This window comes from Lissotriton helveticus, chromosome 5_1 (assembly GCF_964261635.1).
Source record: "Lissotriton helveticus chromosome 5_1, aLisHel1.1, whole genome shotgun sequence".
Lineage (NCBI taxonomy): Eukaryota > Metazoa > Chordata > Amphibia > Caudata > Salamandridae > Lissotriton > Lissotriton helveticus.
The window spans coordinates 299,538,902-299,566,042 of record NC_136065.1 but is presented as its reverse complement, the minus strand read 5'-3'; the positions used below and the strand labels follow the sequence as shown (position 1 = coordinate 299,566,042).

Genomic DNA, 27,141 nt, shown 5'->3' with positions numbered 1-27,141 from the left:
CTCCATCTATGCCTACTACCCCATATGCCCCATACTCACCTGCACGCTCTGACCATATCCAAGATGAAGATCAAGATGCAGGCGCGGGTTTAGGATATCCACAAAATCCATATATAGACCCCAATTCACAACCATGGGGTGGGGGGGCGAGCCAGACAATGAGGGGACTCTACCTATTACAGACCCAACTGAATACCCAGTTAAACCATCACCCACAGAAGACACAGTGGCTTTTAACACTTTAATAGATAGAGCAGCAAGCTACCACAATGTAGACATGCACTCAGATGCGGTAGAAGAAGATTAGAAGATTTTCTATTCGATACACTAGCTACATCAGAAAAAAGTGTCAAAATGCTCCCCAAGTTAACCCCTTCGGCGCTGATGACGAGCTCAGCTCGTCATCAGTTGCGCCGCTCGCACGCTGATGACGAGCTGAGCTCGTCATGTAACGTGGCTTTTTAAAAAAAGCAGCGTAGCGTGAAAATCGCCGCAGCGCGCATGCGGTTAAAGGGCGTCTTAAAGCACGCAACTGACATATTCAAAGACACTGCTAGGGCACGTGTCATCAACCCAAGGATAGAAAAAAATATAGGGCGGCACCAGTAGACCCTACTTACATCAAAGGGCAGCTACCTTTAGACTCTTTAGTAGTATCCAACGCATGAAAGCGTGCAAATTCACAAACTACTGGGGAGGCTGCTCCTCCTGACAAAGAGTCCAAAATTTTGGAAGCATCAGGCAAGAGAGTAGCAGCTCAAGCAGCAATCTCATGGAGAATAGCCAATACTCAGGCCTTGCTGGCCAGATATGACAGGGCACACTATGCTACTTTAGAGGGACTTCTCCAACACTTACCTGAGCCGTACAAAGAACAGGCATATGAACTCATACAGGAGGGAAAGCTCATCACCAACGCCTCCATTAAATTTGCTCTAGACGCGGCAGATACAGCTGCCAGATCTATCAACACAAGCGTACTACTAAGGAGGCATGCATGGCTGCGAATATCTGGACTTAAAAATGAGGTACAGGCTACAATTCTTAACCAGCCTATAAATCCAGATTTTTTGTTTGGTCCAGCAGTTGACTCAATTCTGGACAAAATGAAAAAAGACACAGATCGCAAAGTCCATGGGGGCTCTTCAGTCCCAGCAACCCAGAAGCTCCTTTTGTTGCTCCACTTATAGGGGAGGAGCGCGAGGTAACACATCGCAGCAATCCTCCACATACAAAACAAATACGCAATCCACCTACAATGAAAACACGAACAGGGGTGGATACAGAGGTAATAATAACAAGGGCAGAGGACGTGGAGGCAATGCCAATAGATCCTCCACTAACACCAAACAGTGACTTCTTGGCACTACCCCCAGACCATATAACACCGGTCGGGGGCAGACTACAACAATTCCTGCCACTATGGTTAAACATCACTACAGACAAATGGGTTCGGCAAATTACCCAACATGGCTATTGCCTAGAACTCACATCAACACCACCCAACATTCCACCCATACACCGTCCAATGTCACTGGAACATATAACATTACTGCAGCAAGAGGTCATCAGTATGCTGCAAAAGGGGGCCATAGAACCAGTCCCACTTCAACATCAAGGAACAGGAGTATACTCACTATACTTCCTCATTCCCAAAAAGGACAGTTCCCTCAGACCAATATTGGACCTCAGGCCCCTCAACCTGTACATTTTGTCAGAGCATTTCCACATGCTCACTCCGCAACAAGTCTTGCCATTGCTGCGTCAGGGAGACTTCCTGGCAACCCTAGACCTCAAAGACGCTTACTTTCACATACCGATACACCCTGCTCACAGAAAGTATCGGAGGTTTACTATTCAAGGACAACACTACCAGTTCAAAGTCCTACCATTCGGTGTCACAACAGCTCCACGGGTGTTCACCAAATGCCTAGCAACAGTGGCGGCACATCTCAGAAGACAACACATTCATGTGTACCCATATCTGGACGATTGGCTAATACATGCGCCTTCGGCCCAGCAATGTGCCAACCACATGTCAAAAACCATTCATCTCCTGCACAGTCTAGGCTTCTCGCTAAACTACCCAAAGTCACACCTGCAACCCTCCCACGTCCAACAGTACCTGGGAGCGACAATAGATACTCTAGTGGCGAAGGCATACGCCAACGCAGCACGGATCAACAGTACGCAAATGTTGATCCAAAAGTTCAGACCACAACCCTCATTGCCAGCTCAAGTGTTTATGCAACTGATAGGAATGATGGCCTCGTGCATATTTATAGTCCCTCATGCCAGACTACACATGCGTCCGCTACAGGAGTGCCTAGCAAGGCAGTGGAACCAGGCTCAAGGACAATTAAAAGACCTAGTGTTGGTGACCAGTCGTGCATACAACTCTCTGCATTGGTGGAATCCACAAAACCTTTGCAAAGGACGACTGTTCCAAGAGCCTGTCCCACAAATAGTGATTACAGCGGACGCATCCCTGCTAGGCTGGGGAGCCCATGTCCTGCATTACACAGTCCAGGGACTATGGACTATACAACAGAAAAAAATGCACATCAATCTTCTAGAGTTGATGGCAATCTTCCTAGCCCTAAAAGCGTTCAAGAAACACTTATGCAACAAAACCGTGTTGATCCGGACGGACAACATGACGGCTATGTATTACATTCAAAAGCAAGGAGGAACACACTCCCCACAGCTGTCACACCTGGCTCAAAGAGTGTGGAAATGGGCCATCCAGAGGAACATGTTTCTCATGGCAGAACACTTCCCAGGCAAGGATAATCAAATAGCCGACCTGCTCAGCAGACACAGTCAACAAATGCACGAATGGGAGATTCTCCCCAATGTGCTCCAACCATTCTTCCGGAAGTGGGGACAACCGAAAATAGATCTGTTTGCCACAAGCGAAAACACAAAATGACAGTACTTTGCCGCCAGGTTCCCACATCCGCAGTCGCAGGGCAATGCGATATGGATGAACTGGTCAGGCAAATTTGCGTACGCTTTTCCTCCAGCGCCATTAATCCCGCTAGTGGCACGCAAACTGCGCCAACATTCCCTGACGCTAATCCTAGTTGCTCCCACGTGGGCAAGGCAACCATGGTACACAACGTTCCTAGAACTGTCAGTGGTGCCTCATCAGAGACTGCGACTCACACCCAGTCTTCTAACTCGGAACTGTGGCGAAATCCAACACCCAGATCCCCAACAGCTGAACCTGGCGATCTGGCTCCTGAGATCCTAGAATTTGGATACCTCAACTTGCCTCCAGACTGCATGAATATCATCAAAGAGGCAAGAAGACCCACTACCAGGGCATGTTATGCAGCAAAGTGGAAACGTTTCGTCATATACTGCAGAAACAACAACATAAACCCATTAGATGCTTCTACACAGAACATCATTTGCTATCTCCTGCACCTACAATGTTGCAATTTAGCGTACTCATCCATCAGGATACATCTGGCTGCGTTGGCAGCATACCTCCAAAACAGGCAACACCTTTCACTGTTTAGAGTGCCAGCAATAAAGGCATTCATGGAAGGACTCAAACGAGTAATTCCACCAAAACACCCACCTTCACCTGTCTGGAATCTAAACATCGTTTTAACCAGACTTATGGGACCACCTTTTGAACCACTACACTCATGCGATCTACAATTTCTAACTTGGAAGGTGGCTTTCCTAATTGCCATTACTTCACTTAGAAGAGTTAGTGAGCTACAAGCCCTAACTATTCAAGAGCCATTCATTCAAGTACATGCAAATAGAGTAGTTCTCAGAACAAACCCTAAATTCATGCCAAAAGTGATATCCCATTTTCATATAAATCAAACTATAGAACTGCCAGTGTTCTTTCAAAACCCACAGACAGTAGCTGAAAGGGCATTGCATACTCTAGATGTCAAGAGAGCTCTGCTATACTATATAGATAGAACAAAGGCATTTCGAAAGACAAAACAGTTGTTTGTTGCTTTCTCCCCGCAACACAAAGGCAACCCTATCTCAAAATCAGGCATAGCCAGATGGATCGTTAAGTGCATTCAAATATGTTATTTAAAAGCAAAACGCACCTTAACAGTTCCCCCTAGAGCGCATTCTACACGCAAACTAGGGGCATCCATGGCTTTCCTAGGAAATATTCCTTTACACGAAATTTGTAGAGCAGCCACATGGTCAACCATACATACATTTACCAAACACTACTGCGTAGATGTACATTCCAAACAGCAAGCTGCTGTAGGACAGGCTGTTCTTAAAACTCTTTTTCAGCCTGCTGCAGCTGGCACAGGTGGCTACCGCTAGGGAAGATACTGCTATACATTCTATGCACAGATATGAATTCAGCAGCCCACATGCCTCGAACGGAATATGCTACTTACCAGTATGCATCTGTTCTTGGCATGTAGGGCTGCTGACATTCATATCGCCCACCCTCCTCCCCGGTGCCTGTCGCAGCTGTAGCATTCATTCTAACTCTCTTTTTCTTGCATGGACATCCATTACTGTACAACACTCCACCTCTGCCACAATGGCGAAAAACAATCTAAGGATGGAGAGGATGCCCATGCGCACTGTAGTCCACGGGAGGAGCCACCTATCTCGTGATGCTTCGAAGACTCTTCCAGGACAACAATGTGCAATCATCCGGACCCAACACTAGGCGGCGATCTATGCCCAGATATGAATGTCAGCAGCCCTACATGCCAAGAACAGATGCATACTGGTAAGTAGCATATTCCTTCCATCTGGGCATCAGACTAATTGAAAGCAGCAGCAGACAGCAATTCCTAGCAGGCACTTAGACAATAGTGTCTTGGCTCCACAAAACTACGATTGACCACCATTGACAAAGAGTACCACCATAAGCCCTAGCATATCCAGCCCCATTTGGGGTTATATTAAACTCTGTCACAGGTAAAGCCTGTCCCAACCAAGAGAGGAGATGTTCCAAAAGCTGCTGTCTTTTTTCAGCTTTATACAAGCAACGGGGTTAACCCTGTGTCCCTCAGAACCTGGGTGATATGTAGTTTAACAAATAGTGGTTCTGTCGGGTTTCAACCACATATGATTTATCCAAACAGTTTCCTTTATACACTGCTCCTAATAGAACCAACAAAGCCCCTCTGAAATTCTGTAACAAATCCTTAGAATAAAATAAAATAAAGAAGATAGATTTAAATACTCATTTGTAGTATCTTTATCTCATTTTATAAATCAATGCATCATTTCTGTACATTATCTACAATAACGGTCATTATATCAAATATAGTGCAAAAACAAGTGACAATCGTGAATAATGAACTTGTGAGCAACAAAATGTGTTCAAATTTCATATAGAAAAATATACATTTATGTACAAATTATTTCATAGGACCAACAACTAATACAATTTTGGAACTCTCTAATTTCTTTCCAATTCGTTGGGGGCTCCAAGTTTTTATGGCCTGGGGATAGATGTCGACGTTTCGACCCTGAACGCGCCAATGTTTTCAGTCGCAGCGGGTCTTTATCAAGACAATAATATGCGCAACACGACAGTCCTCTCAACCAGGTGCGTTAGTCACATGGGAGTGAAGAATGTTCGTTTAATCCTCTCACACAGGTGCTTAATCACGTGGAGATGGAGATTGGTCGTTTAGTCGTAAAGGAATAAATCATCCGCTTCCATTCGATTCTTGAATCGGCTACTGAAAGCTGCAAGCACATAGACCTCTTAAAGTCGTTGTATAGGGCATCATCTGCTGCTTGTCACATTTGAAAAAAGCAAGATTGGCACTCACCTCTATCCTTTTACATCTAGCTGCAGTTCAAGCATACCTGCAAAGTAAGGAACTTTGGACACTCTTTAAAATCTATCACTAAGGCCTTGGTTCACCAGAAATCTTATATGAAAATGGCTGTATTACACGTCCTGCTGTTTCATCTGCAAACCGAGTAGTAAGTCATATTCGTGTGATAGAATACACAGTTTCAGTAGACAGATGATATTAAAAAAAAAACATGATCCCTGCCTTTTCAGCTTAAAATGTAAGCAACCAATGCCAAGTTCTAATTTACCAGTCAATGTGCCGGGTAACAGTACTTTAAACACATTTAAAACTATATGGATGTTCCAGGATTAGTGATGTGCCCTTCATCATAGTAGGGGCATCCTCTACTCTAAGGTCTTAACCATTAGGGGCAGCATGTTTCCACCTTATGCATTAACTGATGGAAACTTCTAGTCACAGATTGCTTAGAATTATCCCCAGACGCCAGACTGGATCCGGAAACTTTTCATGAGCTGTACACCTGCGTGCCAGAAGGTGGCATCGTTCAGCTCAGAGTGGCGTTGTCCACGAAGGAAGTTACATTCACAGAGCCTATATAGGTACCACCCCAGCGCGTTGACATCCGTTCTTTTCTTTCCGCACTACTCAGTGCAGATCCGAAGAGCGCTTCTCCCAGTCATTTTATGTCTGACCAGTTCTCAACTTTTTCTCTAACTTTTTTTTTGAGAATTCTTATCCTGGTGTGACAGGATGTCTACTAGAGAGGTTGGTTTCAAGCCCTACGGCGCCTGTTACCGACAGATGTCGGCAACAGACCCACATCTTGTTTGCCTCTGGTGCCTTAAGTGTGACCACGATGTGAAGACCTGCGTCAACTGCCACAACAAGCCCCCCAAGGCCTTGAAGCGCACCGCTTCCTCAAGCTCCTCGCTGCTCGACGTGCAACAGTCTTGATCCTGGTCAAGGAGAAGGTCCCGGGATCGGTTGCAGAGCCCAAGATATTCATCGCACTCAATCATTTTCTGGTAAGTCCCACAAGAATAAAAAGAGCAAGAAGTCGAAGAGGGCTTCGACTTCTTCCCATCCGTCAAAGTCATCTGACAAGACGAGTGAGCATAGTCATTTGAGGCCTGGCTATGTGGTATAGCCTGTCTCTGGGCCTACTCCTCACCTACCTGAGTTTCTGGGAGTCAGAGCGACACTCGCCTAACTTAGTGAATTTTATGAGGTCATGCACCTCCTATTTGGGCTGCCTGTCTCCGCTGGCGCACCATCAGGCACCATGGGTTCGGGACGGGACCTACTGGTTCTTCTCTGGCGGTTCCGCCCATGACTTCGGTCTGGTCTCTTGGATCCACATATGGATCCTGAATGGTGCCAGTCGTATCACCTCAACCTTCCCTTGTGCCGATGCTGCCGGTGGCGCCATCCCCATTCTAATCCTCAACTCCGACACAGAGCCAGAAGGACGTCGTCCGTTGCCAACTTAGGCACTGACTGGACCCATGCCTTCCAGGCTGGAGCTCAAGCTCTATTATGGGCTGGCGTTTGGGGAGGATTGGGAAGGGCCACCGTACCCTGAAGAATACCAGCCTCTAGCCTTGAACATTGGCTGGTGCGAGGCATTGGTGGATGCCAGTGGACTGGACACCTCCCCAGATACTGGCATAGTCTCTCCCCGTACTGTAGCTACGATGGAGGGAGCATCTTTTGCTATGGTGGTGAGAAGGGTGGCCAAAGTCCTGGACCTTAGCCTGCCCTTAGTGGCAGTCCAGACTAATGCCTTGACAGCACACAGACGTGCTTCAGCAAAAAGAATAAATTGAAAATACCGACGCGCCCTCAAATCCTGCCTGTGATTCAATTGGTAGACTGGATGGTAGTGTTGGACTTGCAGGATACATACTTTCACATTCCCACATTGCATGCCCACAGAATTTACCTGTGGTTTACGGTAGGCCACGGGCAGTTTCAGTTCACTGTGCTCCCATTTGGTCTTACCCGCGTCCCTTGGGTGTTCACCAAGGTGATGGCAGTGGTCGCAGATCATCTGCGGCGATCAGGGGTGCCAGTCTTCCCATATCTCGACGACTGGCTGTTGAAGGCAGACTCGCCCTAGTCAGTAGTCTCCGACCTCCAGACTCCAACGGACCTCCTTCACCCGCTGGGCTTTACTATTAAAGTGCTGAAGTCGTATGTGACTCCCTCTCAGACTCGCCCTCTCAGCAAAGCTGTTTGGGATACCTTGCAGTTTCTGGCTTATCCTCCCTAATGGCAAGTCCAGTATATTCAGGCAATGATACTAATGTTTCTATCAAGGGCTTCAGTGAGACTGACTTTGAGGCTGCTGGACCTCACGACCTCCTGCATCCTGCTTATGACACTTGCCCGTTGGCATATGCTGGATCTGCAGTAAGACTTGAAGTTCCAGTAGGCGCAGTATCAGGGAAATCATTCCAACATGGTCCAGATCTCGAAGGAAACTTCAAGAGACCTGCAAAAAGCCTGCAATGGTGGCCAACAAACCCTGATTGGATCAGCAGCAGTCTACCTTCCCCAACCAGATCTGGCAGGAGTTACAGATGCGTCACTCCTGGGATGAGGCGGCCACTTGGGAGAGGTGGAGATCAGAGATCTCTGCTGCCTGGAGGATTCCGGGCTCCACATCAACCTTCATCATGATCCAGGTGATCTGACTGGCATTGAAAGCCTTTCTTCCCCCCATCAGGAGAAGGCTGATGCAGGTGTTCATGGACAACACCGCCGCCATATGGTACTGCAACAAACAGGGCGGAGTTTGGTTGTGAGCCCTTTGTCAAGAGGCCCTTTGCCTCCGGACGTTGCTGCAACGTCCAGGCATATCACTGGTGGTTCAATACCTGGTGCGCTCTCTGAACGCCAGGGCGGATTAAATCAGCTGAAGATGCCTAGCGGGTCACGTGTAGCGTCTCTATCCGGAGGTGGTGCAAGGTCTCTTTCAGCAGTGGGGAGATCTGGTTAGATCTTTTTGCCACCACCAAGAATGCACAATGTCAGCGGTCTTGCATGCTGGAGTTTCCAAGGCTGTAAGGCGGTTCTAGCTTAGAGATGCTTTTTGTGTGAAGAGCAGCTCAGGCCTCCTGTACGCCTTTCCGCCCATACCACTCCTGCCCAGAGTTCTCAAGAAGATTTGGAACGACAGGGCCCAAGTCATCTTTATGGAGCTGTTGAGCATGACCATCGGTCCTCTGATCATGCTGCTCCTTCGGGATGATCTTCTATCGCAGGAGTAGAGGGGTGTTTTCCAATCCAACCAAACTGGTCAAAGCTCCACCTTCATGTTTGGAGATCGAGAGTCGACAGTTGACATCCTTTGACCTTCCTCCTGAAGTATGCAGTGTAATCTTGGCAGCCAAGTGTCCCTCTACCAAAAAAGTATACACCTGCCTTTGGGGCAAGTTTGTGGCATGGTGTGCTGAGAAACAAGTTGACCCTCTTTCTGCCCCCCTCTCTCAGGTCCTTCTCTTTATCCTTTCACTTGCCCAAAAGGGCTCTGCGTTGAGCACCTTAAACAACTATCTTTCTGCCATCTCTACCTTTGTGCAGTTGCCAGATCAGCCTTCACTGTTCAAATTGCCTGTTGTAAATAGGTTCTTGAAAGGTCTGCAACACAGTTCCATCTTCACCCATCATACCTTAGTGGGACCTTAATCTAATACTCACTTTTCTGATCTGTGCTCCCTTTGAGCCACTGCATAACTGTCCTCTCAGGTTCCTTACCACTGAGCCGGCCCTTCCTGGTGGCAATATCATCTTCCCAGAGGGTCAGTGATTGTTAGGCGTTGTCGTCTAAGCCTCCCTACCGTAACATCTTCCCAGACAAGCTGGTTCTTCACACTAAAGGTTCCTTTCTGCCGAAAGTTGTCACTCCATGCCATGTAGGCCAGTCCATCACCCAACTTACCTTTTATGCTCCTCCAAATCCTAAGGAAGAGGAGTGACTCCACCATCTGGACCCAAAAAGAGCATTTTCATTCTACCTTAGCCACACTAAAGAGATCCAGATGGATGACCAACTCTTCATGGGGTATGTCAGAGCAAAGAAGGAAAAGGCCATGCAAAAAGGGGCCATCTCCCTATTCTGCATTAAAATCTGCTACCCATTGGCCAAGAAGCAACCCCCTGAGGGCTTGCAGGCTCATTCCACGAGAGTCCAAGGTCGGTATTACTGCGTTAGTACACAGAGTTCCAGTCCTGGACAGCTGCCAGACATTAATATGGGATTTTTTGCACACTTTCACCAAGCTCTACTGCATGAACAGTCCAGTTAGTTGGGAGGGTCAATTCGCCTGTTTGATCCTGCAGGACTTTTTGGTGTGAAATTTTTTTGCAGACCCACCTCCAGGGAGTAATTGCTTGGGTGTCTATTGTAAGGTAAGAAGTCTGCGGCTAGAAGTCTGCATCAGATGAACTAGTCACTTACATTCAGTAACGCCTTATCTAGTAGAGACTGTTTAGCTGCAGATTCCTTACCAACCCACCCATCCTCCCCACTCTACAAATTAATTTCTAGGGACAGGGTGCTCCCCTTCTAGGGACTTAGTTTAGCAAACGAGTGGTCCGTGTTCTTCATGGCTGCACGCTCCTGGAATGGAAGGTTGTGAAAAGAAACTGATGGCAGCATGCTGGGGTGGTGCCTATTTAGGCACCGCACATGTCACTTCTGGCTTGGACGGTGCCGGCGATGCCGCGCTGAGCTGAATGACACCACCTACCAGCCTGCAGGGGTAATGCTCACACCTAATTCTAAGGAAAGAACTGTGGCTAGATAGTCACTACCAGATACGCCGTTACCAAAGGTAAGTAACTTTTTTGTTAAACCTTGTGAGTCCATTTATGAAAGCAACAAAACTGCACGTCGTCATTTCTCTAAGGAGATTACATCTGAGATTTCTTATGAATTAACACTTGATTACTTCTCCTCAACAACCATTAGTTGCGCTCTACCAAGGCGGAAGCCGTAAGTGGATTTGGGGCCCAAATAGAACTTCCAATTACGGCGACATTAGCATCTTTGTTTCTGCACCTTCTGATCCAGATCCAAAGCTCGCTCCTTTGACTTCTGTCACCTCACAGACTTCAGTTTTCTAAAGCTTTCCAGTGTACAAGGGACGCTTCCCCTTAAAAGAACAGGTTCGGAACTGCTGCTAATATATGTCTGTGGCAGAGCCCCACAAACTCTGTCTCTGGTGTATAGGCTCCGTGCAGGTCATGTGGCCTCTGTGCTCTGGTAAATCTGAAGGCCATCCGGGACTGTGAGGCCAGGCTCTATGTCACTGAGCACGGTATAAAGGCTCAGAATGCCTGGTCCCAGTCGAAGTCGAGAACGTGGGAGTTCGGTTTTCTTTCCTGAAGCTGTTGCAGAGAGAGGTGGTTGTTGCACTCCCAAGTTCTGAGGTAAGTTGAATAAAAAGGGCCCAAACATGACTCCCTTTTTTTTCTTGTACTCTTACCTTGACAAGTCTCACGGACTTCAGGGTACCTCAAAGTCTCAATCTCTTATCTCAAAAATAATTCCGCCCTTGTCCTAATCCAGCCCGAATTCTCAGGGCCATTGGCGACACCGCAGCAGGCCACATGGCAAACTTTCGGTACCTCACTGGATCGTTCTGGAGCACCATCTGGCTGTATGGGTCTGAGGTTTCCTCCAGTCAGGTCACGGCCTGTCCCTTCAGCTATGACACCAGATGTTCCTCTCCACTCTGTTTCCCCCCAACTCCAGAACTGATGCCTGTTTGAACTTCCACTAAGATGCAGAGACCTACAGTAGGGCCCTGTGCATCCACATTGGGGGTAAATCCCATAGTCCTTTCGGACTTTAAAGTGTCATGTGCTCCACAATAATCTCTTCCACAAACTGCAATCTGGATCAGACAGGCTTCCCCTGAATTATAGATTCTCTCACCCGGAGCTACAAGATGATGACGGTGATGACACCTCACAGATAAGTCTGCCTTGTTTGCCATGGTTATCAGATGAGCAGCTAAAGTACCTGACCTACAGTTTCCCTCAGTGAAAGTTAAGACAAACATGCTCACTTGGGAACTACAGCCAGGGCCGGCCTCTCTGGAACCCTTTAGACATTCAGTGAGGCACTGACTGACATGGTATTGTGCACCTGGGTGAAGCCAGGGTCTTGCTATCCCATCAACCACCAAATAGCCGGAAGATATAGATCGGCACTGGGGGAGTCATCTTTCCTCCAGCAGTACCCAACACCTGAAAGCCCCAACACGTTTCCGACCAACCTACCATAGTTGACACGCATAACAGCTTTTGGAAATCAAACGTTCTTATCTGCTAGTCTTGCCTGCAGATCCCAAAACTCAGTTGCCTCCTGTAATGTTATTTGCATGCATTATAAGACATAGTGGCTTATATCTTGCCAGTGGTCCCGGTTACCTTCAGGCCTACCATCAACATATCAGGATGGCCAGGACGCAGTAAAGCTTAGTAAACAGATTGGGCCTGAACACCACCAACTGTACGGGTAGGGCAGTTGGTACCAGGGTGCTGTTTCAGTGGCACGCCTGGATACACTCCACAGGATTCTGAAGTGATGTCCAACAATCACTTATGATGTGCTCTTTGACTGCACCTGTCAAGGTGAACACTGGGTTGGAGCGCTTCAAAAAAAGCAAGGCAACAGCTCACTCCTTCAGCCGGATACCGCTTGCAGGGCAGTTTCATCAGCAGTATTGCTGCATTCAAGGCTTCGGAGGGGGCTTACAGCAGTGGCTAGATAAGCCCTTGCTTCAATGACAACAGACCTCTCAAGTCTTTTGAGGTAGAGGATCGGGGATCCAGCTGACAACGTTTAGGCCCACAAGGACAACAAATCCCGCAATCACCACTCTGCCGGTGCAAAAACCCTTTAGTTTGCCCTCGTTGGTGCATTGTCACCCAGGCGGAGGCTGAATGCGTTATTTACTTCATGGGTGGCAAAGAATCTGACAGATGAGTGATTCAAATTGTGCAACATGGCTACATCCTACTCTTCTTTTCCACTCCTCCAAACATGCCCCTTATACCACAAATGCTTACAGAGAACCTCTTGTCCATTCTTCTACAAGAAGTACAAGCTCTCTTGGAGAAGGGAGCAGTAGAGAGGTTGTCTAAGCACCACTGGTTTAGTGATTCCTGAGGCACTGTGGGCATCAGTCCTCAGTTTGGCACTCTCTTCAGGATTCCCAAATGAGGTGCAGCGACCATGTGTCTCGTATGAGGTGTGCCTCAGTGATTGCTGGGGAAGTAGTCTCTACCCTCCATAGGCCCTTAATGCCGAGAGCAGATTCCTTTTCTTTCCTTTCACTGCTATGCCCCAATTCTATGCCACCATGCAAAGTGTTGTTGGGAGTCTGCCTTATAAGGACAGAAGTCTCAGCGCTTCTTCTCACTGCATGGAAGGACGCTCTTCTGGCCTCTGCAGAAGTGGTTAATAGACTGTGACGCCAGGCCTCCGCCAGGTGCCCTCCTCCGCTCACTTCTGTGGCATCGGGAAAAGAGTTCTAATCTGTGGTAGACCCCAAGTTTTCAGTGCGGTGCAGTCAGTTTCGAAGATGTATATCCTCGTACCCCCCGGTCCCCACTCGAGGGGGTCGGTCTAGCTCTCCGCAACTACTGATTCCAGGTGCTCCATGGGCGTCCCTTTGGATTAGTGGCACCCGCTAGGTGTCTCCCTCTTCGAGCGGGGCCCTCCTCTGGAGGACTGTTGATGGTGCAATTACAGCTTGGGCCGTGACTGTGTGTGCTGTAGATCGGGCGCACATATGGGTGCCTCCCTGCTTGTAAGTCAGGGCATCACGCATAAATGGTCCAGTTTGAGGGAGGCTCACCAGTGCGCGCACAGCCTGGCCGCTCTTCTACCAGCCTCGCAGTGTGTAGAAATCACCGTCTCCTCCTCCTCAGGGTAGGTGCCCTACCATGGATCGCGGCCCGAAGCCCAGCAACGGCAGGCAAGAGGAACCGGGGGTGCTGTCTGCGGTCCGCACCCGTAGATGTGAGACCCATTTGGGAGCGGTTGAGCGTTGGGCGGCTATGGAGGTGGCCTCTGTGCTGTTCTCCTCACTGCAGTCGCGCTGATTAGTCCTCCGGAGCCTTCGAGGTCCACGTGGCCTACCAGTTGACGCCAGCCCTCTCCTCACACAGATCCTGCAGCACTTAGGGGATGGGATGTCAGTACCGTATGGTTCTTTGCAGCAGTGCAGTGGAAGTCCGTGATCAGCTGCCTCACTCACCGGGACTGGGGGTTTTGTCAGGGCAGGTCCTGGTTGGGGCCCGCCTCCGCTCTGAAGGTACTACTGCACCACCATCTTAGGTCCATGAGCTCGCAGCTCCACTGTGTCGTGGTGACGGCCACAAATCTCCCCTCGCCACTGCAGCTGCCTCTCAAATGGGCTCCTCTGACTGCAGTGGCTACTCCCCTGTGTGTCGGTTCCCCTGGGTCGGCGTATTATTTGAGGATGACACTGTATGGGGCCTCGTCAGCCAGAGCTCCGATCTCAGCTGCCTACTCCAATAGGCTCCAGGCCACGCCTCCACCATTCTTCCTCCATCTTTATGACCGGTTACTGAGGTGGGCTTTCCTAAAACCATCATGGACCACTTCCAGATGACGGCCAAACTCTTAATCCCTCTAGGATCCCCATTAGTATGTTAAAGTTCACCTGAGTCCTTCGCAGAGACTTACTTACATCTGAGCCATCCTGGACACAGTGCTGTTTTGAGCTTTTCCGATATCTCAATGAAACCAGGATAGTCATGCTATGTTCCTGATGATTCAACCCTTGGCCTGGACCTCAGTGAGAGCAGCTCGGAGGGTTCTTAGCCTCCTGCATCCTGCCAGTGGACCACTCCAGATTGCGCATGCAGGCTTTTCAGTGTAAATCTGAAATCTTAGTGGAGTCAGCGCTGTGTAAACTGCTCAGATTCCGACAAAGTGTTGGAAGAGACTGCAAAAGATCTGCTGTGGTGGTTGCTGGATCGCAGTTGGACCTGTGGCAGAATCCTCTTCCTACCCCACTCGGAACTAACTGTTGTGGTAGATACATTTGCTGGGTTAGGAAGGTCATGTAGGACAGGTGGAGATCAAAATACTCTTTTCTCTGGTGGGAAATTATCTCCACATCATCCTGTTAGAGTTGCCGGTGGTTTGTTTGGCTCTAAAGGCTTTGCTTCCATTCACAAGGGGGAATGGGTTCAGGTTTTTACAGACACCCCTACCATGAGGTCAGGGTGGGGTGTGATGGGTCCTGTGCCAAGAGACTCTTCACAACTGGAACCACATGAGTCGTCATTGTATCTCCCTGGTTATATGACACCGGGCATGATCTTTAAATGCTGGGGTAAGTGAACTCAGCTGACATTTCCCGGCAGATCACGAATGACTACTACACTCAGAGGTGGTACAGGATATCTTCCAGCAATAGGGCGAACCCTGTCTTGATCGTTTTGCCACTGCTGAGAACATGCAGTTTCCAAACGTTTACGAATTGGAGTTCACCAGGCAGCTCCCTCTGAGATGCCTTTCGGTTAGACTGGAGCTTGGGACTACTGCATGCCTTCCCGCCTATACTTAATCTGCCCAAAGTTCTGATGAAGATCAGGAACGACCAGGCCCAAGTCGTCCTAGTGGCTCTGGATTGATCCAGAAGACTGTGGTACCCAGAATTTCTTGCCATGAAATTCTGATTTTGCTGCCTCCTCGAGAGGATCTACTCTCTCAACCACAAGGAAGGGTCCTGCAGCCGACTCTGTGCAACATGCACCTCCATGCTTAGAAATTGATCGGCGACAGTTGACTGTCTTTGATCTCCCTCCCAAAATTATGATTATGATTTTGGCAGCACGGTGTGTTCCTCTACGAAGAACATCTATGCCGCATACTGGGAGAAGTTTGTTGCTTTGTTTTCTTCTTAGCATATCTAACCCTTACAGGTCCAGTTGTCCGATGTTCTGCTTTTCTTTTGTCTCTTGCCTAGCAAGGCCTTACTGTGGCAACAGTTAAAGGATATTTGTCGGCTTTATTTTGATTGCCTGATGAGCCATCTTTTTTTATGCGTTTTTTGCTGAACCATATGTTTCTGCCAAAACCCTTTGTGATACCCCTGTAGAACCTCAATCTGGTTCTTCTATTTTTTATGTAAACACCTTTCGAGCCAATGCACAGCTGTCATCTAAGGTTGCTCAAGTTAAAGACAGTGTTCCTCATTGCGATCACATCTGCTTGTCACATGGGTGAGCTGCAAGCACTATCTGTTCAGCAACTGTACACCTCCTTTCTCCGAAACGAGTTATTGCTAAGGATCAAGGCAGCATTACTTCCGAAGATGTAACGCTATCCCACATTGTATAGTCTATCACATTGCCATCATTCCATGCTTCTCCTTCTCATCTATCTAGAGAGGAAGAGAGAGTTCATCTTCTAGAACTGAAGGAGCTCTGAGCATATACATCAATCGCGCCAAGAATCACTCAGAGGTGTGTCAGCTCTTAGCAAGTTTTTGCTGGGACAGGGAAGGGAAGAGCAGTGCTAAAATGAATCTTCTCCAGTTGGATTGTCCTTGGTATAAAGATCTGCTGTAGAGTGGCTCAGAAACAGCCTTTGGAAGGCCTATTGGCCCATCCCACCAGAGACGAAACTGATGCAATCGCGATGGTGCACCGAGTTTACCTTTTGGATATCTCCCAGTCTGTGACATGGGCATAAGTTCACACATTTACAAAACACTAGTGCATGAATAGCCCCGTCTGGCAGAAAGGGCACTTTGCTTGTCCAGTCCTGCCCGATTTCCTGGTCTGAGCCATTCCACAGATCCACCAATTGGGGAGGTATTACTCTGATAGCTATTCCCAATGAGAGGAATCTGTTGTTTGAAGGATCCAGCAGAAGAACAAGTTACTTACCTTCAGTAATGCTCTTTCTGGTGGATACTCTAACCGCAGATTCCTCACCAACCTTCCCTCCTCCCTGTTCTGTGGAATGGGCTTCTTTGAACCAGTCTAAAAAAACACACACACAAAAAATCCCAATTCGAGATCACCACACTGGTACAATATGATTTCTGGTTGTTCCGTGTCAGATGGTGTGGAGAGATATCAGAACATGACTGACAACGTGCATAGGTCCAGGATATATTGTAGCCTTGACGTCCCTTCCAGGGCAGGATGGTTTCGACATGCAGCCCCACCGCGCCCCCTACCTGTACTCAAGGTCATTGCTGATAAAGATCTCCGAATCCAGTCTGGCACCTGAGGGTATTCATAAATGTGGGGAGTCAGAAAAAGTATTTCCGAAAAAAGGTAACTTGTTCTAATTGTGTTATTGTAAGAGTGATAATGGTTAATTATAAAAAGGGACTTAGCACCAAGGTACGAGGAGAGAGGGCTATCAGACCGTGATAAAAGCAGTAGCCACTGTGACCTTTTGGAATGATCCCAAAGTTACTCCTTGGGCAGTGCTTTGTATGCAAAACCACTAGAGTACAATGTATACATTCTCCTTCTACAAATCTTCGGCAACATTCAAAATCACTTGATAGGCCCTTCCATGCACGGAACCCTGGAGCACTTTCTAAAGCAAATTTTGTAATAAAAATAAATTTGATAGGCTATTTTCACTCTCCTTTTAGCATCATCGACCAAAAAGCTTAAAGCTAGATGTTTATCTTTAACAACACAGTTTGAGTGCTCCTACCTGCCATCAGGGAAAGTAGTGTAGAGATTAAAGAGTCATTGTTTTCACTCTGGCAGTCATCATCACAAGATGGTTAAACCAGCGACTTCAGCTTCTCCCCCCCCTTGCTTCCTTGCAGTCCAGAAACATGATTGTTTCTGTTGATTACTTCGCCTGTGACCCCAGTGAGAGGAACCCCACCCAGAATATACACCCTCTGCAAAGAGAAAGTATTCTACTCAACTGACATAATTCATCATGTAGACTTTATACCCGATCAAAACTTTCTTGGAGAAGATGTCCTAGATCTCATTGGTCTACCAGTCCAGCAACTACCACAACAACTTGATACATTTTTTAAAGTGTTCTTACAAACACAATCAAATAGCTCTTTCTTGGCTTTCAGGTATGTACCAACTCACCAGCTTGAGTGGAAGGGGCAAGCAGGCTGTGACCCACGCATCTGCCACCATTTACCCAAATGTAATGCATATTGGGCAAAATCGGATCCTGTCAGAAATAGATTTATATTTGTAGTCAGTCGCTGGTACTCTGTACCCCAAAAGACAGGTACACACAAGAAATCCATGTGTCATATTTTTAAAAATCCTAATCCGATATTAAGGTTTAATTCAGAATATTCGTAAAAGTGTAAGTGGAGTTCTAAGACTTATGGTGATTAATATAAAGGCACAGCATGTAAATACTATAAACACTGACAGCATACTTGGCAATCTGTGATAGAAACCCTCCTTTCCTTGTTCTAGCTAATGTCTACTTAAGGACTAAAATCTTGCCATAGGTAAAAGCTTCATAGCTTACCTGATCATTGTTTGTATTTTCTAGTCTGTTGCCTGCTCATGGGCAGACTGTTTTTGTCTCTATTTTGTCACTGTTCTCAGATAGTAAGTGTGAAAATACGACCTTGGTACAAACTGTTCGTCATAGATGCTCTCTGGAATGTCTGAAGCTCTTCTCGCCTAAGGAGGTTTGCAAACGAGCTTTATATTTTATCAACCTTATTTTGGCAAAAATGCACCTCATGATTGGTGACATAAGAATGTTGAGAATAGAAGCATGTGATTCCCTTGGATATTCATCCAAAGTAACCATACTTTTTTCTAAATTTCACACTTAAATGAATGTATTACATATGAGATAGAGTACACTATCAAAGAAGAATAAAATATTGTTGTAATGTAATTGTACCTAAACGAAATGGCACACAACAGCTACAGATTATAAACTATATGTGAGGCCTTAAGCAATGATAAGTCTAACAAACACATCCTGTTATTTAGGGGGTTCAGCGGCAGAACTAAGGCAAAGCGTAAAACAATCTGACTACTCTTTCCCCGTCATATGTTAGGAGATATTCACCAATGCTTGCGGACTTTACATTATCAGTTGTATTGCTTGTGGGTGACCGCACATTCCACAAATCTGGCAAGCAGTGTAGCAAAACGGAACATTCCTATGCCTACCTCAGCAGCCAAGACATGGGTGTTTGTGAGACACTCCATTATTAAAGCATTTGGAAGCCTGTTGCTGCTAGTGCCACGTGTACCTGACCCACCTATGGAGCATTGTCTTTTTCCTTACTCGCTGAAAGTAGCTTGACTAGTACTCCCTTTTCCTAGCAGATGAGCCCCCACTGGACTAGGTTATTGTGTCTAACTTGCACAATGTAATGGGAGCAATGCTTGTAAATAGTCTAAATTGCTAGCAATCACTCTTGGTAGGTTTCCAGCCCATTGTTTTTCATCCTATACTCTATTCTAAAGAGAGGCCTGCTTAATGCAAAGTAGCGCTGACCGTGCTTCTCATGGAAACAGTCTGTCCCAAGATACCAGGCAAGGCCTCTCTAGAAGGGGACTCAAGCAACCTGAGACGGATTTTGCCCTTGTTAGGTCTTTTCGGTTAGGTATAGCTTGGCTCCGGTGGCACAGCCAGCAAGGGGCTCACGACTGAAACACACAATGCCCGAGAACCGTCTCCACCTTGCATAATTTGTTCAATGTGATGAGATTCGGAGATATACTTGCATGCCTTGGTACTGTCACAGTACAGAAGCTGAGACACTGGAGAACTTTGACACACATTGAACAGAACGCTTCCCCATACAAAATCTTTGTGTTGTCACCAGTGACTTCAGCTGAAACTGTATGACTTCGGATTACTTTAACCCGTTGCGTGCTGCCGTCGGCCAACGGCCGACGCGGCCCCGCCCACTTTTTAGAACGCCCGCACTGCGCCGAAATAACGGCCGCAGTTAAGGCGTTAAAGCAAAATTGCATCAGAAGCCTGAAGCCAGGTCATATGATAATTACTTGTGTGGGGGAGGGTACGGAGAACATGCCGTTTCTATTTTGCCTCATCTGAAATAGTAAGTTCCTGTGGTTGCACCAGCATCGGGTTTGTAGCCTCTGCTTCCTGAGGTACAACGAGTCTGCCTGTTCATTTTGTAAAACTATTTGGTCCAAGAAGTTCACTAGGATCCGAAGGGATTGATGGTGGGCACATTGCAGTGTGCAGTTCCTAGGCTCTACCGTGCCACCTTTGATTAAGATAAAGCCATTTGCTTTGCTAATGGTATTGTATAGCAAAGCAAATGGCTTTAACTTAATAAAAGGCAAGACCTGTTGCATTTTCAATGTTTGTTAACTAGTGCAGTGTCTGTGGTATCAACAGAAATTGAGCTGGCTGAAATAAGGTTATCATTGCCTAGGGGTAGTTTTCCTCTGCCACACTGCTTTCGCCTCCCCCCCCCAAAAGAACACCCTACATTTTGTTATGTTCTGCAAGTATTATAGCTGGCTCAGAAAGCAGTAAAGTTCCACTATTGAAAGCCCTGAATCTTATACATACATGGCCGACCCTTTTGCATTTGCAGATTTTTAATGAACATGTTTTATTGGCTGTGGTTAGCCTTTTACAAGCTGCCTTCACCTCCAGGCAATCGAGACCCGACTGACTGCTTTCATGGGAATTTATATATTAATGGGCCTATTGGGGTGCCTATTAATTTAACTATATTTCAATTGTTAATCTTAGAGGCTATTGAATAAACTTGTGATTAGATATCAGGTGACCGCTTCTTTAAGAAGACTGAATAATTTTTCAAATTTCCCATCTCTCAGAATTAACTTATGTGGTGAAGATTTTTTTAACATTGGTCTTCACATGTGCAATGATTGTATTAATTGGTTGAGTAGTCTAATGTATTTGTGTTTTTGATATCAAGTTATGCAGCAGATTTTTGATGTTTGTTTTAAACATAATTTTGCAAAGATGTTCACTAATCAAACAAATAAAGTTTAATTACTAGTAATGCCTTTTTTTTTACAGCATGAACCATGACAAATAATACAATGTGTTGTCTATCACTGGCTGAACATTGCAGAAAGCTACTTCTATGCAGCCTAAACTCCTAACCCTCGATAAAAACGAAACAAATGTTATCTACAAGAGCAACTTCCAAATTAAGTAATATTTGGTAGATATGCCCTGCTAAATATTTGATTACATAATACCAGGAAGTATACTACAGTTTTCAATATAGAAGTAGCAAAAAAACAAGTGTGAAAAATAAAACCATCAAATGAAGAAAACCAAGACAAGGAGACTCGGTACTGACTTGACCAAGTCCCCTTGCTAGTAAACTCAACAGAATCCCCACAATTTCCTATCGATAAAATAAAAGCATTTTATCCATGCTTCGAAGCAGAGTTTCATATTTTACATGAACAATTGGTGCAGGTTAAGCATTAGCCTAAATTATTAACTCCAACCCTTCACACAAAAACTATGCACAGGAGTTATTTAGCGAAACTAAAGCAAAAAGATTAGCACCGTCCAGACATTTTTAAAGGGGGCGAGGCACTTCACAGAAGTTTAATAGATGCACGCCATTCAGCACATCAGGTTAGTCACTGACTACTACTGAATTAAGGCAGTTTATTTTGAGAACAAGTATACTGATCTAATCTAAAGTCGATATGCAGCGTTCTGAAAATAGAAACTTGAAACAAAATGAGTGCAAGGTGCATCATGTATCAAATATTCGGTTCGAATTTAACATAATGCAAAAATAATGTGAACCCACTGGCTTTAATGTCAAACTACTCGACCTTTGCAAGCTGACATTACGATTGGTTAAGATTTTAAATTACTGGGGGACATTTATTTTTCATATAAGTATTACGGTTCTTAGTCTTCGGACTAAATAATACACTCTAGACAGAGAACATAGAATGCAAGTTTTGTTATTAGATGTGTGTTCTGTAGTTAAGTGTCGCCTCACAGCCATCTCTAAGCATTTATAAAGAAATGTATGCATATTGGTGTATCTACCCCTCATGACCATACATGGTGTCAAGGGGGAGGATCAGTATGCGTATGGTACGAGCTTCAGTATAGTAAATTCGGGTTCCATCTTGGTTGAGGATGGCATCGCTTTTCTGTGGACAGGAGTTAGACTGTAGTGGTAGGGACCCATCGAGCTGGGACCTGTGAAATGAGGGGTGGTGGCAACTCAACCCCCATCAGTGTGGTGTTAAAAATCTCCCAAGCACTAAACACGGCCTCGAGCTGCCAGCACTGAATGCCACGGAGTCCTACCCAATATCTGAGAGAGTCTGTAATGGCAGTGAACTTTCTTAAACTGCATTCTACGCACACTGCAGAAATAGTTTTCTCATTAGCGAGAAAGAAGTGGTAAAATGACAAACTATACAGTTACCAATTTCAGCTCGACAAGTGCAAACAAGCATTTGCAATGCAATAGGTCTCGCATTAATGAATGTTTGAGTTATTGTCATTGCTAATAATAATGGAACACCAATAGCTCAAACTTCCAGTAATACGAGACCTATTGCATTGCAAATGCATGTTTTATTTTGTAATACGATTATGTAGTGGCTAACTGTGGCCAATTATAGAAATGAGTGGCAGGCAAGTAGAAACACTGTTCCAAGTACACTGCTCACAGCAGCCAGCTGTGTGTTCCCTGCAAATGAAACGAGCACTGAGATCTCCTGCTGCTGCTAAGATTAGGATTACAGATATAAAGGAATTTAGATTTTTGAAGAAACTCCCCCGTGCTCATTTATTCCACAAATGCAGCTGTCCCACCTACCACTCACACTGCCCTTTACATACACCACAATTAAGGATTGTCAGCCATGGAGTTTTTACGACAGCACCAATGACAGATAAAAGGGCTACACTTTTTTTGCCTGGTTTTGTATCTGACAATTTCAGAGTTCCCAGAGACACTTTCTAAGCTGCATGACGCGCAGTCCTATTTTGAGTACACCTCTTCAAACTACCTCTGAAACTGTTTCTCTACAATGAGGACCCAAAATCTTCCTACCTGCAAAAAGTGGAAGAAGTCTACTGCACCATTTACATTAGAGCACAATGGCGGTGACAGAAGCAGCAGGAAGGAGGTTGGGTTTTTGTTTTTTGCACTTTTATAGCGTGAACTCGCCTGGAAGGTTTTGGAGCGCTTTACATGAGCACCAGTTACATTACACAAAAGACACATTTAAAGTTGGCGATATTGTATGTTGGAAGGTGCGATGTTTGTTTTTCTCTCTGTGTCACTCCTGACAGGAAGAGGCAGTCGAGTCAACAGCTGTAGAGGTGTGGCACGAGAGGGGCAACCAAGGGTAACTCATTTTCACCCAAACCTCATGGAATGTACGTACTTATAGAGGATGCAGAAACAACCTAACCACTCAAGAGTTAAACCTACGGTTTCCAAAATGCTACCCACACACCATGGGCAAGCAGGATTAGGTGAAGCAAGATGGGGGAAAGACAAAACAAATCGGGTGGGGGGAGGCGAAGTAACACCCGTTTTGAATTATTACTATGACGGAATTGCTTGTTGTTTTCTGTAAATTGGGTTTTAGGAGGTATGCACTGCGGGCTAGAACGTGACTTACAGAAAATACCAGCAAGCAATTCCACCATAGTATTGAAGGGACCCTGCACAGCGATATGAAATCCACATTAAGTGCTATAATACCTTCAAGCAGCTCACAGTAAAATAGTGCGTCCGCAAAATGAAGTTAACACCCAGGGGGAGCTTTAGTTCAAATAAAGTGTCCAATTGTACGTGAAAAAAGCAGCGACGTGCGGGAGGGGAGATGTGAAAAAAGCAGCAACGTGCGGGAGGGGAGATAAGGTGATTCATGGAAACATGCATTAAGTGCGGCAGCTGTGATTTCGCCTCATGTTGAGCTTCTCCGCGTGCTTTACTATGACAAGGAGAGAGTGGGTGGCAGGGAGTGGGCACCAAGATGCCGCCTCATGGTTCACTTGCCTGAGGCACTAAAAGCAGTTCAGAGATACAACGGGAGGGGTAAAGAATGAGATGGTGAGGGCTGGACTAAAGGCAACACGGGAAACTGGTGAAGAAAAAGCATGGTGAGTGGCGGCGTTTTGAGTTACCCTCAGGTAAAATTAACAGTAAATGTAAAAAAAAAAAAAAAAAGCAGACGGGCAGCCGTGCACATAAAAGTCAGGAGCATGGCCGCCATAGTAACATAATGAAAGCGGCCGTGCATATTAAACGTATGCGCATGGCGTCCGGTGAACCAGACGCCATGGCAAACAAGCTCTTGGCATTGCTGTGGGGGTCGGGGGAAGGGGAGCGAGCGAGTGGGAGAGAACAAGCATATAGCGAGCGGCGGGGGAGCAGCTTAGGAGCGCATTCCATTGAAGTCTGGTGCGAGGCTGATGTGTTTGACGTGCACGCGCGTCTCACACGAGTGGATCACATGAACTAGACGTAATCCGCATTGAAAAATCCCCTTGGTAAGGTTTACTGTTCCACCTCTATATATCTCGACATCTGCAATGCGCAAGCGCATTGGCAGAGGTCGAGACCTAAAAACGTCTTATTTCGTAATGGAGAGTGTGTGTGTGTGTGGTGGGGGTAATATCGCAATATTCTTCACAGGAAGTGCAGGGAATGTCTAAGATCCTCACTCTGCCGTAGCGACAAAACGGCACATGATTTTAAAACCGCCCTGGGCTAGGCGGTGGATATGGGCACGGCAGAGTAAATCTAGAAAGTGCCCAACATGTCTCGAGCTTGCTGGAAATCAGCAAACTGGGCGGGCCTGGCGAGTTTCTCTTGCATGCCCACGAATTCTTGTTACTATGCATAGAAGAGTTGTCAAAAGTGTAATTATGTGCCGCCCACCTCATGCCCTCTATTTTCGGCCCACAACTCGCCTGTCAAAATGTCTTGAAATCTGCCCCGTTTAGTGGTTTTCTTGATTTTCTGATGCAGCGCCAGCCCTCGGCAGCGCACTTACTCGAGAATTAGGAACAATCTCTTCTAGTTCCTTGATAACAAAATATTTATGCTTTGCCTGGACTCTGATTTAGCGCCCAGATACCGCTGCGTGTCGCGCTTAAATAAATCACTCTGAGGCTGTGTCGCTGGCAGCAGGCATGCCCTCCATGTGCAGCATGCACGCTGCGTCTGCAGTATATATCGAATCCATGTTTGTATTTGTTCCAACGTTGTATATAAGCTTAGCGTTGAGAGTCGACCTTCTTAAAGTATGATCCTAACTACACAATTTCTTGGCGGTGCGCCCATCCGCCTTTCACTGCAGGCTTCAGCTGACATGTCATGTTAGAGTTCAAGAGAGAGGGCCAGCACAGGCTACGAACATAACGGCCACATATCCAGTTCAATCAACTTCTGTAATTGGTGGGATGTATTCTATGATAAGCTTGTTTTTTTGTCAGTCACATTTTTGTGACGATGCTTGCTGCAGGCAGAGTAAACAGGGCTGCAACGCCTAAGGGAAGGACAGTGTCTCAAAAGTCACATGACAACCTGCGCATTTTATGGTTACGACAAATGCCCTACCTGTGTGCCTCTGAATAACAATACTTCGCTTTCTGTAGGCAATGGACTGGACTTGAAAAGTAGATGGCACGAAACGGCTTTAAGCGGGATGAAAAGAGCGGGAGTGAGACAGGGGTGTATAAAGAGGGCGTGCCAAAGAAGCACGACTATCATTTGCAAAACGTATGGCCTACGTACATATGGGCGTGGTTTAAAAAGTGTAACCAAATTATTTGCGTTAAGCCTAGCCGATAGAGCAATTACAAAAATTAAGGTATGATGGGGTGAGACAGCACTTGGCAGCGCTCTTTGATTTCTATTTATCAACATCACAGATTCATGATACTAGAACAATCTCTGCTAGTTCCTTGATAACAAAATATTTATGCTTTGCCTGGACCCTGATTTAGCGCTCAGATACAGCTGCGCGTCGTGCTTAAATAAATCACTCTGTGGCTGTGTTGCCGGCAGCAGGCACACCCTCCATGTGCAGCATGCACGCTGCACCTGCAGTATATTTTTAGCTGAATCACAGAATATATGTCTCATAAGGGCTTTGAGTGTATCCGTAATCAGATTGCGCAGTCAACAGGCCAGACCGCTCAGCAGCTGTGCTGTGGAAGATGTTGGTGCACAAAGACACTGCTCAGAGCCGAGCTAAAAAGTGCTGTTAGCCGTTGGGTGTAATTGTATCTGCGGGTGGCTCACAAGCTCGTGCCCATGTGGTGTGGGTTTATGTGGGGAGTCCACTGTCCTAAAAAAAAGTGCATAGGGAGTAATGAAGGGGAGAGTGTTACGCCGCCGGTAAAAGATCAAATCCCTGAGAGGTGTGGCCAAAAGGAGACAAGGCGGCAACATCCTTTACAATCAAAAGGCAGCGTTTTGCATGGAAGCTGATGCTAGCCAATTAAAAAGTTGGGCGGGGCTTCAACTCCGCTTCCGAGAGCTTCGGAATCTGTATTGATTCCAAGAAGCTCTCGGATGACGAGAGCAGCGCATGTGCGCTGCTATCTCCAGCCAAGACCTAAAAAACACCTTGGGTTTTGCATACAACACACTGAGGATTTGCCCTCCAAGGTCGACCTCTAGTGATACCTCATCTCCCATGTTAAGGAATGGCACTAAGAGAACAATGCCTTAAACCCTGAACTTCCTCTGAAGAGGTCTTCACCAGGCGTTGCCACCCACTAGTCCTAAGGCTCTGTAGAGCATCAGCGCCAGTGGATGGCACAACTACTTATAATGCAGGTATACAGCATGTGGCAGACTGTCCTAAAGTTAAATTCCCTGCGGAGGAAGAAAAGTAGAAAGAGGATTTCCTCTTGAGAGCCTTTTAAAAAGAGCCTCTAAAAACTTGAATTGCCTTGAGTGGAGAAGAAATCTGAATAAGCCATGGAAGCTCCCATCTAAATCCCAAGGCATGTCCCACATGACTCCCTTGTCTTAAAACAGCACATAAGGGAGTGTTCACTGAGGCCACAACTGTTACACCAACGCATGATAACGAGAGCAGGAAAATAGATGCTGCAGGTAAGCTGGTGGCAGTAGTACTTCTACACAATGGCACATCGCCAACTCCATTAGCCTGCTTTCCAGATACAATAGAAAATATTGGGACGAGCTCACCAAACCCTTGCAGAGACCTACAAAAAAGGAGGCAATAGAAAGTGTTCAAGAGGAAAATTTAAATATCCGCATCAAGTGTGCCATGAATGCTGCTGATGCAGCTGCACACTTCACCCTGGAGGCCCAGCAGCACCACATCG

General features: G+C 46.3%; 1 protein-coding gene across 1 annotated transcript in view; it reads left to right on the top strand.

Annotated features, from left to right (window-relative positions):
• Window positions 1-20,979, top strand: part of UBE4B (ubiquitination factor E4B) — a 1,139,522-nt gene extending 1,118,543 nt beyond the window's left edge. The window contains exon 29 of the mRNA XM_078642268.1: window positions 20,848-20,979. Within this exon, the coding sequence (XP_078498394.1) occupies window positions 20,848-20,852 (5 nt within the window). The 3' untranslated portion in view covers window positions 20,853-20,979. The remainder of the gene's footprint in view (window positions 1-20,847) is intronic.
• Window positions 20,980-27,141: the final 6,162 nt, after the last annotated feature.